At 43.4% G+C, this 20952-nt stretch overlaps 1 protein-coding gene across 1 annotated transcript; it reads right to left on the bottom strand.

The window, feature by feature from the left end:
* Positions 1-419: 419 nt before the first annotated feature.
* LOC102133376 (uncharacterized) lies at positions 420-19686 on the bottom strand. Its single transcript, XM_065521786.1, is given in 8 exon segments — positions 420-788; positions 790-1297; positions 1842-1914; positions 3542-3575; positions 4039-4100; positions 6080-6145; positions 12544-12630; positions 19611-19686. Coding segments are annotated over 8 exon segments (1275 nt in total).
* Positions 19687-20952: the final 1266 nt, after the last annotated feature.

The raw sequence follows: 20952 nt of genomic DNA, 5'->3' as shown, positions 1-20952 counted from the left end.
TCCTCATTAGTGACCTCGTATACAGTGTCCTCATTAGTGATGTCATATACAGCATCCTCATTAGCGACCTCATATACAGCGTCCTCATTAGCGATGTCGTATACAGTGTCCTCATTAGTGATGTCTTGTACAGCATCCTCATTAGCGATGTCATATACAGCGTCCATATTAGTGATGTCATATACAGTGTCCTCATTAGCGATATTGCATACAGCATTCTCATTAGTGATGTCTTATACAGTGTCCTCATTAGTGATGTCATATACAGCGTCCTCATTAGCGATGTCGTGTACAGTGTCATTAGCGATGTCATATACAGCATCTTCATTAGCAATGTCATATACAATGTCCTCATTAGTGATGTCATATACAGTGTCCTCATTAGCGATATTGCATACAGCATTCTCATTAGTGATGTCTTATACAGTGTCCTCATTAGTGATGTCATATACAACGTCCTCATTAGCAATGTCGTATACAGTGTCCTCATTAGCGATGTCATATACAGCATCCTCATTAGCAATGTCGTGTACAGTGTCATTAGCGATGTCATATACAGCGTCCTCATTAGCGATGTCGTATACAATGTCCTCATTAGTGATGTCGTACAGTGTCCTCATTAGTGATGTCTTGTACAGCGTCCTCATTAGCGATGTCATATACAGTGTCCTCATTAGCGATGCCATATACAGCGTCCTCATTAGCGATGTCATATACAGCATCCTCATTAGCAATGTCGTATACAGTGTCCTCATTAGCGATGTCTTGTACAGCGTCCTCATTAACGATGTTGTATACAGCGTCCTCATTAGCGATGTCATATACAGTGTCCTCATTAGTGATGTCTTGTACAGCATCCTTATTAGCAATGTCATATACAATGTCCTCATTAGCAATGTCATATAGAGTGTCCTCATTAGCGATGTCTTGTACAGCATCCTCATTAGTGATGTTGTATACAGCGTCCTCATTAGCTATGTCTTGTACAGTGTCCTCTTTAGCGATGTCATATACAGCGTCCTCATTAACGACATCGTATACAGTGTCCTCATTAGCGATGTCTTGTACAGCATCCTCTTTAGCGATGTAGTATACAGTGTCCTCATTAGTGACATCATATACAGCGTCCTCATTAGCGATGTCATATACAACGTCCTTATTAGCGATGTCGTATACAGTGTCCTCATTAGCGATGTCATATACAGTGTCCTCATTAGCGATGTCATGTACAGTGTCCTCATTAGCGATGTCGTGTACAGCGTCCTCATTAGCGATGTCGTGTACAGCGCATGGGGAGCTAGGAGAACACAGAATAAAGGTCAGTGCCCTGGTGGTGGAGACTGTGAATCACCCAGGGAGCTTGCTTGGTGTGGTGCATGGAGGTGGCTGATCACAGCATGGGCCAAGCTGATGCTGGGCCACCCTCCCGGGTGGTCCTGCACCAGTGAAGCTAAGGGATGTGGCTCAGAACACTTTCTGCAGTGGGAATCAGTTTCCAGGTTCAGATATGCATTATCCAGTGAAGCGGGGAAATATATATAAAAAAAAGAAATTGACAAATTCATGAAAAGCCTTCCATGAGTGCAAGTGTGATTTTTTGTTAACCACTTTACATTCAGTATGCATTCACACGTACAAAATATTTTTACAAGAAATCAGAAATTTTAATTTTTGTCAGTTATGTTAAATCCAACGTAGCTGTCAACATAAAGATTCTATCTCATTTACTTTGTGGTCTCCAGAAAATCTAGCACATAGTAAGTAGAACAAAATATTTATTAAATGAAAACACACAGCAGGGATACGGGGGCTGTTAGGCAGACCGGGTTGCAGCTGATTACCTGGATGATAATAAACTGCACAAAACTTCAGTCAGATTAATATTGAAACTGGCTTTTGCTCGGGCTCTTTTCTCTTGTGGAAGAAGGATGACCAAGAAGATGAACAGGAAAGAAATGAGAAACAGAGGCAAAGTGCTTAGTAGCTAAAGGCCACCTTCTGTAACACGAAATAGTCTACAAGTGGCCTTGAACTCTGCCGTGATTCAGTGACAGAGTTCCCTCATGTCTTCTACCCAGGTTGAAGTCCAGCGACACTGCGACTGTCTTCTTTACAACTTGCAAGACATGCTGCTTCTGCATTTGCCTGTTGTATGAGATTTACACCTGTTTTAAAGCCACATTTTGTTTCAGTTGGGCTGGTGGCCATACACTGCACTAGCCAGTCAATAGTGAGATGGCTCCTCATGGAGGCGGCTTGGCTTGAGGCTGAGGGTCTTTTACCCACATGCATAAGAGAGTTGCCACGAGGGGACGGAAGCCAGGCTAATAACCAAGTGCTGCACAGAGTTCCCATCTGTCCCTCCTCACCATTTTCAGCTGGCAGGATTTGAGCATTTTAGGGCTTGGGAAGATAGTATTACTAAATCTACTAAAATACATCACCCATCCTTATAGGCTTTGTTAAGTTGCTGAGCAAATTAACTTCACAACTGAAGTGGGCCGCACTGGCCTGCATGGTCCCTTACTCCTCTTAGAATCTGGGAGTGTGGGGCCTACTGGAGGGTGGGAGGTGGGAGGAGCGGGAGGATCAGGAAAAATAACTGATATTAGGCTTAATATATGGGTGATGAAATAATCTGTATAACAAACTCTCATGACACACATTTACATATGTAGGAAACCTGCACATCCTGCACATGTAACCCTGAACTTAAAAGTTAAAAACAACAACAACAACTGCAACAGCAACAAAAACAGGCTCTGTGAGCTGACCCAAACCCTGGGGGATCTCTGTGCTTTTGACACACTGATGACTACGCCGGCCCATGGGGAGATGTGCCTAGAACTGCCCTGGGTTGTGTGACCATGGAGGTCACTTTATGATGATGGGCAGTGTCTGGGGCCTTCTGGGCTCGGTGCTTTAGGGCTTATACATGAATGCTGGACTCCCTGCGTGGTGGCGAACACCCCATGACTAAGTGCATGTCAGCGTCAGCACAGGCCCACGGTCCTGGGTTCATGTTTTCAATTTTTCATTCAGGAACTTGGGAGCTGGGGCCACCCCCTTGGCCCTTCAGGATCTCCACCTGAGCAGTGGGGATAATAAGCCAGACCCAGGGATGGCTCTGGTGAGGGTGGAGGAGCCACTGCACAGAAAGAGTGGGCGGGGGATGGATTTTATTTTTAGAAGTGGACACCTGCGATTGGGTTGTATAAATGGGAAATCTTTCCTGAGGAAACACACAGCCTCATCTGTACAGAAACGCACACACTCACACCACGTGATGCAGCCTCACATGAGACACCACGAATCCTCAAGCACCCAACTCAGCACTAACCAAAAGGGAGCACAGCTGCTTCCTCAAAAATTGGCCATAATATTTCCCTGGGGAATTCAGATTTTTAAAAAACACTTCCACTGTGCTTATTCCTATCCCAATCCCAGGATCAGGGTGGCTCTTCACATTGAAACCTGCAAGGATGCCACACGTTTCTTGGCATCCAGATTTTTTTTTGGCAAATAGTTCCAGAATACTTACTAGAGTCACACCCCAGAGGGGCCGCCTGCACCACCTGCAATACAGAAACAAAGCTTTATGAAGGGTACGTCGTGTTGTGGATTGTTTGCACAAGGCTGTTTCTCTCAGTGAATATTGAAAACTTGATCAGAAAGTGTAGTCAACTTCAAGCCCCCCCAAACAAGGGTAGGATACACACTGGAAAAGACATCAGCTTCTGGGTGGTGGATCTCTCAGATCCACGTAGGTTGGCAAGTGCAAAATACTGAATCCAAGGAGAAGACTTTGCTTCCAAGGACAAGGGCCCCAAGGATACAGTCTACAACCTGAAGCTGTCACAGGTATATGCCATTTTGGATTACGTATCAGTTGCTAAGAATCACTTCTTCCACCCCCTCAGAAAACTGCATTTAATACCTGTAATGTACATTGTCATTTTTTCACGTGTAAAGTCAGTTGAAAAAGAAAGACACCAAGAAAGGAACATTTCTATTTCAGGGAATGCAAGGCAACCTTACCCTTGTGTCGACCGGCCTCTCTCCATCTCCTCCCTTCTTGTGAGCTGGGGACTCCTCAGAGGCTAGGAGGACACAGAGCAATGGTTAGTCATAGATGCTTTTGTTCATGAGTTATTCAGGGAGCTCTGCTTAATGTGGACAACAGGACAGTGTGTGGGGATGTGTTTCATTAAAAGCACAGCTTGAGCTCCTGCTAAAAATCTTCCCTTGTGGAAAGACAGGCAAGAACGAGGAGCCGAGGAGCAAGAAATGGAGTCCCTGGCATTTTGCTGATGGCAACTTAAGGCAATGGGAATGAGTCAGTCTACAAATGGTACTGAAGCACACGCTATAGTTTGATGAGAGTCCCACTGCTCACACTGTGAGGTTTGAATGGTTTTCTAAACCCCGTAAAACAATATTAGCTTGTAGGATTTATGTACCAAGACCATTTTTGTGGAATCCTCTGAGGATCCACAGTGGCTGTCACTGCAGTTATTATGTGTTTTAGCATTTTGCACTTGAATAAAAGCAAAGCTTAATAGACAGATTGGATTCAATTCTAGGCAAAACAGTCTACTGTATTTATTCACTAATCCTTTGTTATAACTGCCGACGGGAGAATTACAAACACTGAAATTATATCCTTTAAAATTAATTAAAGCATAATTATTAATCATACAATATTTTTTCATCCAGACCTCCTTTTCTTTGTCATGCATGCATATTAATTGAGGCTGGAGACTATCTATGCTTGTTCAGGCCAGCCAACATAGGACAGTTTACTTCAAGAGAGGAGACGTGGGTTGAATGCTGATATGTTTAAACTGCAGCACAAACAGTTGCAACAAGTGTGGTGGACTAATCACCAGATGGCCCTTTGCTGCCTTATTTGTCATTGTGCCTTACGTGTAGCTTGCAGGATTTGATTATGACTATGTTTTGGGGTGATAATACTTTCAACTATTCCTAAAATAGTGCTTCTGTCTTATCTGTTTGGGGTCAATTGCTGAGGATTTTATAAAAATTAATGAAGTTTGTGAATCTAAAGTTCTATACAAAGGGTGAAATATTTGTAAATCATTTACCTTGTAAGAGACTAAAATTTAAAATATATTTTAAATATATATAAAATATATTCAAAAATATACAACAACAAACTAAATAAAAATCAGACAACTTTTTTAAAATGGGCAAAAGACTTGAACATATATTTCCCTAAAGAAGATACACCCACTGATAGTAGCACAGGAAAAGCTGCTCAGCATCATTAGTCATTAGGGAAATGCAAATGAAAAACACAAGTAGACACCAATATACACCTATTAGGATGATTTAAAGGAAAATAAGTGTGGACAAAGATGTAAAGAAATTGTAACCCTGATACATTAGTGATAGAAATGGATAAAGTTGCAGCCACTGTGAAAAACAGTCTGCAGCTGCTCAGAAAGTTAAATATAGAACTCCTGTTGGGCCCAGGAACTCTACTGTTAGGTATATACCCCAAAGAATAGAAAACAGAAATCAAACAGATATTTGTATAATGTTTATAGCATCACTTTTCACAGGAGCCAAAAGGTGAAAATAATTCAACCATCAATGAACAAAAAGCAAGGTGGTCTACATGCAATGGTACATCATCCATCTGTAAAAAAGGAACACAATTTTGATAGATGATACAACGTGGGTGGACATTGAGAACATTATGCTTATGGAAATAAGCCAGACACAAAAGGAATATAGTGTATAACTGTACTTGTATGAAGTGCCTAGAATAATCAAATTCATACAAGAGAAAGCGGGATAGGAATCACCGTGGGCTGGAAATAGGGGGAAAGTGCTGTATTGCTTACTGTGGACAAGGTTTTGTAAGAAATCATCAAAATTTTGGGTGTAGATAGTGGTATTGGTTATGCAACACTGTGAATATTTTGAATGCCACTGTGTGCACACTTTGGTTAAAAGGTTCAAATTATAAGTATTCTGTTATATATATTTCCCCACAATAGAAAACATGCACAGCCAAGCCCAGATGCCAGTCTTGCTAGCTGCCTTCCTTTACTTTCAAGACTGGGCCGAAGCTCGTCCAGTCTCTCAAGGTTGCTGAAGATGTATGATGGAAGGTCGTCTGCATTGGGAGAGAAATCAATGGAGAGAGGAGAAAACTTGAGAATCCACATTACTCACTCTGCAGGGCCAAGAACTCTGTCTCCCGTGCATTGCTGATCCATCTCAGTATTTCCTGGGGCCACCTCCTTTTTCAACTGAAGACTTTGCACCTGGAGGGGTTCCCAGGTTTTTCACCTTGGCCTTGTCAGGACTGCTCCTGTCAGCTACTGTCCATTTCACCTCCATTCATGTCCATGCCACATCAGGCTGTGTTGTTCAAATGGAACGAATCTACCCCAAATGTCCCTTTCTGGAGGAAGCCACCATTATACTGTACCTCCAACACGTCCACACACACCGAGGCACCTCGCTCACACAAGGTGTGTGTCCTCCAACCAAGTTTCCTGCTCTAAACCCGGGTAACTTTTGAAACCCAAGTTTTGTTGATTCCCCCTACCTCAGGTGCTCCATAGAGCATTTGTCTACAAAACACTTCTCCAGGCAATTAAATATTCCAAAGTGACCAGCAGAATTTGTATGTTAATTCTGACCTTGTGTTGTCAGTACAAGTGTTTTTCCCCTTCAAATGTATGTCTTTGTTACTGATAAACGTAACGGATAATGCTTTTTTCAGCTATGTTGCCAAGCATATTTAGATTGCTTGGAGAATTTGACAAAGATGATAGCGACAATGATAATCTTATTTGTTTTATACTAATCTTTATGTGTTACTTTCACCATTTCTTACATATTGGGGCCTGCCATACATTGTGCAGTGAAATTAGTGCTATGCATCATTGTAGGAATATAAATTGGCAAAGCTAATTTAGAATATAGTTCTCTTGTTTCTTAAAAAATTTAGGCTGGGGCCGGGCGCGGTGGCTTAAGCCTGTAATCCCAGCACTTTGGGAGGCTGAGACGGGCGGATCACAAGGTCAGGAGATCGAGACCATCCTGGCTAACATGGTGAAACCTCATCTCTACTAAAAAATACAAAAAAACTAGCCGGGCGAGGTGGCGGGCGCCTGTAGTCCCAGCTACTCGGGAGGCTGAGGCAGGAGAATGCCGTAAACCCGGGAGGCGGAGCTTGCAGTGAGCTGAGATTGTGCCACTGCACTCCAGCCTGGGCAACAGAGCGAGACTCCATCTCAAAAAAAAAAAAAAAAATTTAGGCTGGGTGCGGTGGCTCATGCCTATAATCCCAGCACTTTGGGAGGCAGAGGTGGGTGGATCACCTGAGGCTAGGAGTTTGAGACGAGCCTGACCAACACAGCAAAACCCTGTCTCTACTGAAAATACAAAAATTATCCAGGTGTGCTGGCATATGTTGGGTGTCCCAGCTACTTGGGAGGTTGGGGCACGAGAATTGCTTAACCCTCGGAGGTGGAGGTTCCAGTGAGCCAAGATTGTGCCACTGCACTCCAGCCTGGATCTCAAAAAATATATATATATATTGACCAAAATGTCATTATGCATTACATGACTATATATGAATGCTCAAAGCTACATTACTCATCATAGCAAAAAACAAAATTAATTAAATGCCCATTAACTGATAAATGAATAAACACTATCTATATGAATAAACACAGCAGACTCTGAAGGAAAACACACTACCAGCACGTGCTAAAGCATCAATTAACTTCAAACATAGTGTGCTAAAGGAAGTCAGGCTCCAAATATATATATATATGTCCATTTCTATTAAATAAGCGGGAAATTTATGGAGCTGGAATATCACAGCAGTATTGCTTAGGGCTGGAGATGGGAGTGGGGATTAACTGCCAGTGGGCAAGAGAGAAGGTGGGTGAGGGAAACTTTTTTTTTTGAGACAGAGTCTCGCTCTGTCTCCGAGGCTGGAGTGCAGTGACGCAATCTCGGGTCACTGCAAGCTCCACCTCCCGGGTTCACGCCATTCTCCTGCTTCAGCCTCCCCAGTAGCTGGGACTACAGGCACCCGCCACCACACCCTGCTAATTTTTTGTATTTTTTAGTAGAGACGGAGTTTCACCATGTTAGCCAGGATGGTCTCGATCTCCTGACCTCGTGATCTGCCCACCTCATTCTCCCAAAGTGCTAGGATTACAGGCGTGAGCCGCCGTGCCTGGCTGGGTATTCTAATTTATGGAAAACTATTACATCTTCCTTGATTTTTTTTTTAGAAATTACTTTTAGGTATTTATATGGAAGAGTCCATGGATAATTGTTTTAATTCTTCATTCATATCTTCAGTGGGTATAAGATTGGTCATATTGGTCATATTTTTCTGCTCAGATTTCAATAAGAAACTTGTGGAAGAACCTGAAGGGTGGGATCTTTAGAGGGAGCCTGAGACAGAGCAAGACAAGCTAAGAAAGAGGGCAGTGCCACAGCAGAGCTGCTATTGATGCCCCCTCGCCTAGATTCCAGAAAAGACATCCAGCTGTAGTCACTGAGGTGTAGGAAAACAGTGGAGCACCCATCAGAGAAAGCAGTGCCCAGGAACAAGGAGGCACTGACGGTGGTAAGGGGAAAGACAGCTGCCATGAGGCTGTTCACATGAGGGTCTCAGGCTGCACAGACACCCACACCGGCTGAGGGATCCCGGTTTTCATAAAGGGTGTGGCCCAACCAAGCCACCAACAAGCAGTTAACAAACAGTAGTAATACGACACTTTCCAAAGACCTTACTTGAGTAACACAGTGATCCTCACAAATTTCCACAGGATGGTGGCACAGATCCTCCTGCTTTAGGACACAGAGTCTGCCTGAGGTCACAGGGGGTAGGTGCAGACTCTGAAGATGCACTTTGGTCAGAGACCCCACTGAACTCTGTCTACTGAGGGCCTCTGTCCTGTCTGCTGACCACAGGTCAGAGGTGCAGGCTGCACTGGGGAGTAGAAATGTCACCTTCTCAATTTTGGGAAAACTCTCTGCCAGAACTGAGAATGGCCCTTTCTAAGCAGAAGGCAAGCTCAGACTAAAGAGGGAGGCCAACCACATCAGGCTGGCAGATTGCCAAAGATACACTCAGGGAGAGCCCACATCCTGGGCCATCTTGGGAGGTGGCAAGATGAGATAGATGACTGCTTTTGCAACACATACCTGACAACAAAAAATCAACAACTGTAAAAGAACCAGAAAATCCCCAAATATTTATAAATTAGCAATGCACCTTTAAATAACTCATGGGTTAAAGAAGAAGTCTCAATAGAGAATTAAAAATACCTTTAACTAAAATGCTCATCATCAATGGCCATCAGAGAAATACAAATCAAAACCACAATGAGATACTATCTCACACCAGTTAGAATGGCAATCATTAAAAAATCAGGAAACAACAGGTGCTGGAGAGGATGTGGAGAAATAGGAACACTTTTACACTGTTGGTGGGACTGTAAACTAGTTCAACCATTGGGGAAGACAGTGTGGCGATTCCTCAAGGATCTGGAACTGGAAATACCATTTGACACAGCCATCTCATTACTGGGTATATACCCAAAGGATTATAAGTCATGATGGTATAGGCCGGGCGCGGTGGCTCAAGCCTGTAATCCCAGCACTTTGGGAGGCCGAGATGGGTGGATCACGAGGTCAGGAGATCGAGATCATCCTGGCTAACATGGTGAAACACTGTCTCTACTAAAAAATACAAAAAACTAGCCCGCGAGGTGGTGGGCCCCTGTAGTCCCAGCTACTCAGGAGGCTGAGGCAGGAGAATGGCGTGAACCCGGGAGGTGGAGCTTGCAGTGAGCTGAGATCCGGCCACTGCACTCCAGCCTGGGCCACAGAGCGAGACTCTGTCTCAGAAAAAAAAAAAAAAAAAAGTAATGATGGTATAAAGACACATGCACACGTATGTTTATTGCGGCACTATTCACGATAGCAAAGACTTGGAATCAACCCAAATGTCTATCAGTGACAGACTGGATTAAGAAAATGTGGCACATATACACCATGGAATACTATGCAGCCATAAAAAAGGATGAGTTCATGTCCTTTGTAGGGACATGGATGCAGCTGGAAACCATCATTCTCAGCAAACTATCGCAAGAACAGAAAACCAAATACTGCATGTTCTCACTCATAGGTGGGAAGTGAACAATGAGATCACTTGGACACAGGAAGGGGAACATCATATACTGGGTCCTATTGTGGGGAGGGGGTAGGGGGGAGGGATAGCATTAGGAGATATACCTAATGTAAATGACGAGTTAATGGGTGCAGCACACCAACATGGCACATGTGTACATATGTAACAAACCTGCATGTTGTGCACATGTACCCTAGAACTTAAAGTATAATTTAAAAAAAAAAAAAAATACCCTTTAACTACATTAAATGAAAATGTGACTTGACAAGATTTCTAGATGTAGCAAAAGCAGTCCTTAGAGGGAAATTTATAGCATTGGATGCAATACATTAAAAATCACAAGATCTAAAATCAGTAATATCATGTTTCAATTAGGAAACTGTAGAAAATAAAGGAAAGCAACGTAAGGCAAGTAGAAGTGATAAACAACATCACGGAAGTCAATAAAATTAAAACACTGAAATCATCAGAAAATCAATAAAAACAAAAGCTGGTTCTTTGAGATGCTCGCTACAGTGAATGAACTTCTATGCAGGCTAACCAAGAAAAAGAAGATAACACAAACGACCAATTTCAGAAATAAAAGAGTAACCATCTCTACTGAACTGTTGGGCATTAAAAGGATAATCAAGGAATATTATAAACAATTCTATGACCGCAGTTTGGTAACCTCAGTGCAATGTATCAAGTCCTTGAAAGACAATCTTTCCAAAGTCACACTAGAATCCTAGATAATTTGAATACACTTATTTCTATTAAATAAGTTGAATTCATATTAAGAGCATTCTGAAAAAGAAAGCACCAGACCCAGATGGTTTCCTCTCGTGAAATCTACCAAATTCTTCAACAGGTGAATACAAAGACAAAAATTCATTTAATGCAATATTATTTGGTGATTTATTGTGCCATTTTTTGCTATTAAGGCATAAAAAAGACAGGAAGGAAGCTTAAGTATACATCAATTTAGTGAACTAAATTCATCTGAAAAAACTACATAATATATGATTCCAACTATATGACATTCTGGAAAAGGCAAAGCTGAAGTGACAGTAAGAATATTAATAGTTGCCAAGGTTTCTGCAGAGAAAGGACAGAGATTAATGAGAAGAGGGGATTTTTAGGAGGTGAACATATTCTTTATGAGACCGTAAGGATGAACATAATGTTATAAATATTTCAAACTTCATATATATGTATAACAGAAAGAAAGAACATTATGCAAATGATAGACTTCAGATAATAATGTGTCAATATTTTCTCATTATTAGCAAATGTATTACAGTAATGTAAGATGTTAATAATAGGTGAAATTAGGAAGTAAGGGTGAAGAGACAGAATAACATAGGAACTTCATCTATTATATGCTCAATTTTTTTTTTTTTTTTTTTTGAGACGGAGTTTCACTCTTGTCGCCCAGGCTGGAGTGCAGTGCCCGGATCTCAGCTCACTGCAAGCTCGGCCTCCCGGGTTTACGTCATTCTCCTGCCTCAACCTCCTGAGTAGCTGGGACTACAGGCACCCGACACCACACCCAGCTAATTTTTTTTGTATTTTTAGTAGAGACGGGGTTTCACCATGTTGGCCAGGCTGGTCTCCTACTCCCAGCCTCAGATGGTCTGCCCGCCTTGGCCTCCTAAAGTGCTGGGATTATAAGTGTGACCCACCATGCCCGGCCATATGCTCAGTTTTTATGTCAATTTAAAACTCTCTAAAGAAATATATTAATTGAAAAATAATAATATAGCACCACTCTTTCAGGGAGATCTATGCTAATGTTTAACAACCAGGTAAATTCTAGACATTAGCTTGAAACATTGTCTGTCATGAAACATGAACGAAAATTGACTTTTAAGTGGATATTTACTTTTGTGGTTGTAGTAATACTTACTGACTAGGCAAATTAGAATTCTGACACATTAAAAAATAAGGCTTGGCCGGGCGCGGTGGCTCAAGCCTGTAATCCCAGCACTTTGGGAGGCCGAGACGGGCGGATCACGAGGTCAGGAGATCGAGACCATCCTGGCTAACACGGTGAAACCCCGTCTCTACTAAAAAATACAAAAAACTAGCCAGGCGCGGTGGCGGGCGCCTGTAGTCCCAACTACTCGGGAGGCTGAGGCAGGAGAATGGCGTGAACCCGGGAGGCGGAGCTTGCAGTGAGCTGAGATCCGGCCACTGCACTCCAGCCTGGGCGGCAGAGCGAGACTCCGTCTCAAAAAAAAAAAATAATAAAAATAAATAAATAAGGCTTAATCTCTTCATAGTTTCCTCTTACATATGGGACTCTGAATACTCCCCACAATTGCGATTCTTAAATCAGCTTAATTAATGAACTTCCACAGTACCTTCTTGTGGGTACATCTTCTTCTTTACCCGGAAGCCATGATGCCTCTGACGCTGGATGGTGGACACGGCGTATCTTCTTAAAACCTCTGTGAGAGAAGATGCTGGTTAATGCGTTTACAATAGAGAGGGCTGTTGACATCTTGCTGACAGAAGACTAGAGGGAAAATAGTGATAATCCGTTTTAAGTTTAAATTTATGATCCTGTTCTTTACAGGCTTCCAAGCAGAGCCTGCTAAATCAAAGTGATTCAGTGAGCACTCAACACCTCTATCAGACAGACTGTAGGCAGTGCCTTCACGGAGAGGAGAACACAGCAGGATGACTGCAAGTGCAGGGCTGGTGCAGAGTGGGGACCCGGATTCAAATTCCACTAAGCCATGTGGACCTGGCAAGCTCATGTCGTCCCTCTGCCCTCAGTCCTCTGCACTGTCATAATGAAATTTTAGCAATACTTTTTAGGCCCTACTTCTTAGTATCACAGTATAGGGCTAAAAAATCACTAAATACAGGAAAACCTTAAGAGAGGACTGGTACTTCAGTAGTGTTCTCTAAGTGTTTACTACATGCCAGGAGGAATAAGTTGGACACTTAGTGGCTGAATGTGGAGAGGATGCTTGGATGGCTCCGGGGCAGTGGCGCATGGTTTCCTGTTTGGCTTTTCCGTGGGCCTGATGCCTTATGGCTTATGGAGAACATCAGCCCTGCAGGGAGGGCAGAGGAGGGGCTGTGGCTGAGATTTTACACTTGAGGGTGCTGACATTCAGAGATGATAAGTGATGAGCAGAATCCCAACCCCAATGAGTGAAGGATTTGAGATGGGAAAGGTATTTGGTTCCCTAGAGACAGAGATTCCTGAACAACTGACACCTCTACATCACGCCCTCTGCCAGAGACCCAAGAGACCCCCTCACTGTCTTTCTCCAGTCCTCCTAGCCCGAGGTGTGTGGGTGGACAAAGGTGATGCTCTGGAGGAGATGCCTGAGACAAGGACCGGTCCTTAATGATAAAGAATTCTCCTTCCTCTTTCAGATCCTTGACCTCCCCAAGATGACAGTTTATTTTAAAGGCTGTCATCTTTGTGGCCTTCTTCCCTCTCCCTTCACCCTGTCAGCTGCCTCTCAGTGACTGTCTCCTCCAGTGACTACACTGAGGGACCAGGGTCTGCTTGCCTCCTAAGGCTGTTCAGACCTTCTGACATTGCAAAATGATTGTCAAAAGATGGGTCTGCAAACAGTAACTTCCCTTCCACGGATCAAACCTGAATATGCAAGCTACTGTGAATTAACTGGAAAAGTGGCCATGTGGCTGGTGCTTTGGTGGTTTAATGAATTAAGTCTGCAACCCCCACTGCCTCCTTCACTATTGATCAGAGCCGCCTGCAATAAGGTCTGGCTAAGAATGGGCAGTGGCTGCGCCAGCTCTGGGTGTGCCTTCTCCGCTCATTCTTTCCACAGCCAAATTCAGTTTCTAATTTACACACTCCACATCCATCCCTAGACTTTGCTGTGGCAGGGGACAGAGTCCTGTCTCTTCTTAGGGAGACCTCTCCATAGCCACAGGACCCTCTCTGATGTTCACCCCAAGTTCTGTTTTCCTCTGTCACCAAATGTCCCTTCCATTAACCCAATGGCCCTCTCTTCTCCAAACCCTTTAACAGTGATCTTAGAAAGCCACTGTTTCTCTCCCCATGAACCCCGGTGAAATCCCCCCATAAAATCCTGTTTTTCTTCCTTTCTGAGAAAAAGTCTGATGCTAGATTGCTAATGTTTGTTTTCAGGGTTTGACTTCTACCTTCAGAAAAGTGTTTCTGTCCTTCCCCTTTTCTGTAATGTCTGTAATCGCAGGCGTGCAATCACGATTCTCTGGAAATAATCAGGCAGTAAGGCTGTGTTTACTCTGTGTATTCTCTGGAAGTGTGTTCACAAGATTGGTGCTATGTTTATTTTACTGTTTGGTAGAAATAATATGAAGCCACATGGTCCTGATATTTGCCTTGTGAGTTTTAAAGATTCTTATATTTTAGTTGTCTTTGTCAAAACTCTAGATATATTTTAATGTACATCTTGATGTTTTCTTCTAGATACTATAAACATATGTATTACCCACATTACCTATTTCTGTGTGTTCTTCTGTGACCCCTGCTTGCTCTCAGAGACTACCATGTCCCTGGCTTTAAGACTAACTCCATATCACAGAGAGGCAACTTAGATCTTTCTTCCCAGAAGTCCAGTAGTCTTCAGAGGAACCCCCCATTCTTACACAACTAGGTCATCCAGGTCTCAGGCAAAAGCCCCTAGTATTTTGTAAAATTTGAGCTATCACAACTTTACAAGCTTTTATGTTATTACAAAGCTTTGTCCTCTTTTAGTGAGGATTTTAGCAACCGTGACCGAGTTAATAAAAAAGAGAAGGAACTACTGGAAGAAAGCATGGAAAGAATGCACAAGGTAAAATTTGACCTAGAATGAGCAGTCTCACTCACTAACCTCACCATTGTCTTATGGGTTCAATGGACCTGTGCAATCCTTTGCTCTGTTTCCTCCATCACCTTCCTGTGTAATTGTCCTCCACCGCGCACATAATGGGAACATGGCAGAGGGGAGCTAATCATCTCTTTTATGCCCCACCTCAGGCTTAGATGTAAGTTTATAGTAAAAGCCTTTTCAAATGACTGCTTTAACTGCTGCCACGGCCTGTCCCATGTATCATCAGTTGAATGGAATCTCTCATGTGACTTTAAGCAATCCTTTATTGAGAGACAAGATTCAATACTAGGGACAGTATTCTAATGTAGTAAATCATTGATTTTATGTTATGAAGATCATCAGTTATTGAAAATGTGTAAATAATGAAGCCCAGTCTTACTCTTCAATGCTGTGTGTGTAAATCCACTGAGCATGCTGACCCCCATGCCTGCACCCACCTGCTAACACAGGGAGGGTCCATCCAGAAGGGAAGCTCAGCTCCAGCACTGAGGGTCTCCTCGCCAGCTTCACAAGAGAGTTGCCACAAGGATGACGGATACCCGGATAACAACCAAGTGGCAATTTGAGTACTTAATTGTCATGATCCCTAAATTACGTAGTTCAGAGGGCTTGTGGTGATAACTCTGTCCAAGACTCTAAAGCATTTCCCCAATTCTTATTGGACTTGAGCCATGTCTTGAGGAGACACCCAGCTGTGACACACAGGCACCATATTGTCCTACTTAGTGCCTCCCTTAGTGTTTTAGAACCTGTGACTTGATCAGAAACATGGGCTTTCTATGTCGTTTCACATTAAGGACAATGTGAAACTTGCAGGGAGATGCCTACATAGCTACCTGGATTCTGAGATCACTGAGGCTCTCTTATGTGAGGGATGGTGTTTGGGATCTCTGCAGGCTTGCGTAATTCCAGGCATAGAGGGTGCTGGAGCTCCCTTGCATGGTGAATAGTGATCCCTTCACTGGCTGATAAATAGAGGTTGTAGTTCAGGCCTTCAACATTAGCACCGTACGAGTAAACATCTTGGCTCCTCACTTCATAGCAAGTGAGCCAGGGCACATTTATTTATGTGGCTTAGTTTCTCCATCTGGTATGTGGATTCAATAAACAAGCTCACAGCATATGGGCATGAGGAGGTTTGAACTAATGTAAGTAAAGTGTGTGGTCTGATTTGTTAAATTAAGAAAAATGGCACTGAGAGTTGTGCTGGGTAAACACAACATTTTTCTCCTAGGGGAAACACACATAGACACATATTCACAAGCAAATCATGCAGACTTGCACATAGACCACCCCCCCTACACACTAATACACTCACTCCCACACGACCTAATGTGAACGCCACCTAATGTGAACATGTTCCCAGGAACTATACATAGATAAAAAGAGTTTGTTGGCCGGGCGCGGTGGCTCAAGCCTGTAATCCCAACACTTTGGGAGGCCGAGATGGGCGGATCACAAGGTCAGGAGATCAAGACCATCCTGGCTAACACGGTGAAACCCCGTCTCTACTAAAAAATACAAAAAACTAGCCGGGCGAGGTGGCGGGTGCCTGTAGTCCCAGCTACTCGGGAGGCTGAGGCAGGAGAATGGCGGGAACCCGGGAGGCAGAGCTTGTAGTGAGCTGAGATCCGGCCACTGCACTCCAGCCTGGGCGACAGAGCGAGACTCCGTCTCAGAAAAAAAAAAAAAAAAGAGTTTGTCACCTGGAAAACCAGTTTCTTTTACTATACCCCCCATCCTCATTCCCACCAAGTGTCTTGGATCATGGAGGCTCTCCAGACAAAAGCCAGCAGTTAGGCTCCACATTTCCTATAGAATCTTTTTCTCACAACCAGTGAGTGATTCCAGAATACATACCATTGAATGTGCTCCCTGAAGTCACCTGTAATTAGAGAAGGAAAACACTCTGAGAATCAGGCTATGCTATGGATGGCTCCCACAGGTCTTTTGTTCACTTGGAAACTCTGGGTAACCAAGATGGGAAAGAATGTTCAAGTCAAAAGCCCCAACTCTAGAGTAGAGTTCCCGTAGGAAAGCACAGGAGTTTTCCTGAAGAATGTTTCTGTCTAGATAATTTTGGGGTAACAATGACAGAATTCTTATCTAAAGTGGAAAGCTTGTTCCTGAAGAAAATATCCCTTAACACACAGTGTACTATCTGACACTGCCAATGTTGCATGTCCTCTGGAATCAGGTGTCAGTTGGTAAGATACACCTCCTCCATTCCCAAGGAAATATTAGCTAACATCTATAATGTACTGGATAATTTTCCCATAGCTGATATCAACTGAAAAATAAGGGAACCAAGAAAACAACATTTACATCTTAGGCAAAGACAGGCTACTTTACCGTGGTAGTAGAGTAGGGCTTCCTTCTCGCACACTTTCTGGAAGGCTCGAAGGAGTCACCTAGGGGATGTGGAAGGACACAGCATGGTTGTCAGTTCATGGTGGTGCTACTCATGAATGACTCAGGGACTGGAACTTAGGGATGTGCCTGGTTAACAAGCATGGAATGAGCTTCTCCTGGACCATCCTCTTTATGGACCAAGGAAGGCAAAGAAAGAGCAGAAAGGAAATGAGGGTAGAGCCCTTGGCTTTCCAGGTAGTGGCAAATGAAAGCAACATGAAATAATCAAACTCCAAATGAACAAATACTAACATACATGCTAGGATTCAACCACAGCATCCTGTCACTTCTTCAGATCCTTTAAAAGCCCAGCAGGATGGCCACTACCTTCCTGACTCCTACCAAGTCCCTTTCAACCTCCACAGACCCATATACACTGCTACTGAATTTATCTTGGAGGGTACAGGGTTCTGCCCTTGTTTATGCATGAATTTTTTAAAGACTAAATTTAATACCATGCACCAGCATTAATCATATTTATTTCTTGTCTTGGTTACGAAAATAATTAGCCAGGCATAGTGGCTCACACCTGTAATCCCAGCAGTTTGGGAGGTCGAGGAGGGCGGGTCATTTGAGGTCAGGAACGCGAGATCGGCCTGACCAACATGGTGAAACCCCATCTCTACTAAAAAAAAAAGAAAAAAGAAAACACAAAAAATTAGCCAGGCAAGGTGGCATGTGCTTGTAGTCCCAGCTACTCGGGAGGTTGAGGCAGGAGAATCCCTTGAACCTGGAGGCAGAGGTTGCAGTGAGCTGAGATCGCGCCACTGCACTCCAGCCTGGATGACAGAGACTTCATCTCAAAAAACAAAACAAAACAAAAAACAAAAACAAAAATGGGTTGGGCCGGGCCAGGCGCAGTGACTCATGCCTGTAATCCCAGCTCTTAGGGAGGCCAAGTTGGGTGAATCATGAGGTCAGAAGATTGAGACCATCCTGGCTAACAGAGTGAAACCCCATCTCTACTAAAAACACAAAAACTTAGCTGGGCGTGGTAGCACATGCCTGTAATCCCAGCCACTCGGGAGGCTGAAGCAGGAGAATTGCTAGAACACAGGAGGCGGAGGTTACAGTGAGCTGAGATCATGCCACTGCACAACCCGGGCAACAGCGCAAGACTCTGTCTCAAAACAAAAACAAAAACAAAAAAAAAACTCCCCTAAAAAAATCAATTATTAAAGATTAGAAAATACTGAAATACTTATATTTTAAAATAATCAGTATAACCTTACATTTTCCATTTAGTCTTCCTTTGCCTTGTGTCAGCAGTCATCATGTGAGGGGCTGCCTATGTTCAGCCCAGGCAACCCACAGCGAGAGAGGGCATAGCGGGGAGATGGCCCTGGTGAGCGCTGAGGCTCTTCAAACCAGCTGCCAAGGGAGTTGCAACCAGGGTGATACAGGAGGCTAATTATTTAGTGGTAGTTTGTGTTCTTACTTGTCTTGTCCCCAGGTTGTGTAGCTCACAGACTTTTTTTTTGTTTTTTTTAACATTTCTTTTTTTTTTTTTTTTTTGAGATGGAGTCTCGCTGTGTCGCCCAGGCTGGAGTGCAGTGGCGCGATCTCGGCTCACTGCAAGCTCCGCCTCCCGGGTTTACGCCATTCTCCTGCCTCAGCCCCCCGAGTAGCTGGGACTACAGGCGCCCGCCACCTCGCCCGGCTAGTTTTTTTTTGTATTTTTAGTAGAGACGGGGTTTCACCATGTTAGCCAGGATGGTCTCGATCTCCTGACTTCGTGATCCACCCGCCTCGGCCTCCCAAAGTACTGGGATTACAGGCTTGAGCCACCGCGCCCGGCCTTTTTAACATTTCTATAGGGGTCATTTGAAGTTCATAATGCCATCAAATATCAATCAAGGGTCTTTCCATTATTTACCGGCTTTGGGATATGTGCTGAGCAGTGGCCGAGCACTGAAAGAATGTGACCGGTTGTCCCAAGTGTCGTCCTCCAACTCAAAATCCTCAACCAATTCAAAAGCATTTGGGCTTTTATGTGCCTTTCACGTAAAGACTATGACACAGCTAAGCTATTCATGTACTAATACCTGCCCTGAGCTATGTGACCACAGACACCACCCTATAATGTGGCTAATGTGTAGGAACTCTGCAGGCTCAGATCATTCCACACATACACGCAGATGTTGGAACTCCCTTGCACAGTGACTCACGATCCCACGGCTGAGTGCTGAGGGCAGGTCGGTAGTTCAGAGCCGCAGCACTGGGGCCATATGCTTGGGATCCCATTTCGGCTCTTTTGCTGAGGGGCTGATAAGCTTGGGCACATTCATCTCTGTCTTTTTCTGCCCAGCGAAAGGTGATAGTAAATCAATCATGCCATATGTCTGTGGTGACGGCCGAATGATTCGATGTAGGTAAAGTGTACAGTATAAGTGCTCATGAGGCTTAATTATCAGTGAAATGACCTGCTTTAGATTTCACAGCTTAATAAGGCTCAGAGGCTTACACACCTTCTTGGCCTAAAACCAACCACTTTATCCAAATTCAGACCCAGTTTTGAAAGAAGCAGATAAAGTTGTCAAAAGTGCTGTGTCTGCCTCAGCTCACACTCAGTGCCCTCCACACAAAGGGCACCACTGTCTGCCACAATGACCTAGTGGCTTGGCTGGCACAGACAGTGGCAGAGCAAAGGGCAAGAGATCCCTAATCCCATCACCATGGCGATAGGATATCATAGACATTTCAGGGTGAAGGCAGAATCCACATTGTGGGGTCCAACTGCTGCCATGCAGACAGCTGTGCTTTTACATGTACAGGAAGGTCATTGAAGATAAATGCTGTATATCCACGGTCAACAGATGAGATGACCATGAAATGAACACCAGTGTGCTGGGTGGAGCAGCTTATCTATCTAGTCTTCTGCACTAAAACCCGTGAAACAATAGCATCTTGCCTTATTTACTAACAAATACAAGTGCCTCTAAACTTAGACAGTTTCCAAGTCACGGAACTGATGAGCACTGAACTCCTGCACAGAGCCCTGGATGATGGCTTGGGAGAACTAAGTCACACAATCCATCAAAACAGCATTAACAAGTAAACAGGTTTTCAAAGCTCTCGACATGCAAATTATACAATTATCCCTTTAATTTTTATCTTCATATATATGTACATGATCTACTTGTTTCTGGGTATAAATAATACTGTATGTTCTTAGTTAACAGTCTCTACCAATTAGTTCTATTTATCTTTCTGAGTTGAAATACTGCATTTCATTGGGTAATAGAAAAAATATTTGACTAAGATTACTCTGGAAAGGTGAGGAGGTTGGCTGATTGACTGTAATTGACAATTCTATGATTTTGGGTAACTCCCAAAGCATAAAAATAAATGTGTGTTTTATTTCACACATAGACAATACACACTCTTATTTCTTTAAGAAATTAATATGTGAATGGAAATGACTTACTGCAAATTTATTAAAGTAAATACACATTTCACAAAAAAAGAAGAGAGGAAGGAAAAACATGTTAAAAACAAAGATAGGTACAT

This window comes from Macaca fascicularis, chromosome 10 (assembly GCF_037993035.2).
Source record: "Macaca fascicularis isolate 582-1 chromosome 10, T2T-MFA8v1.1".
Classification (NCBI taxonomy): Eukaryota; Metazoa; Chordata; class Mammalia; order Primates; family Cercopithecidae; genus Macaca; species Macaca fascicularis.
This window is presented reverse-complemented; position numbering and strand designations above follow the sequence as displayed.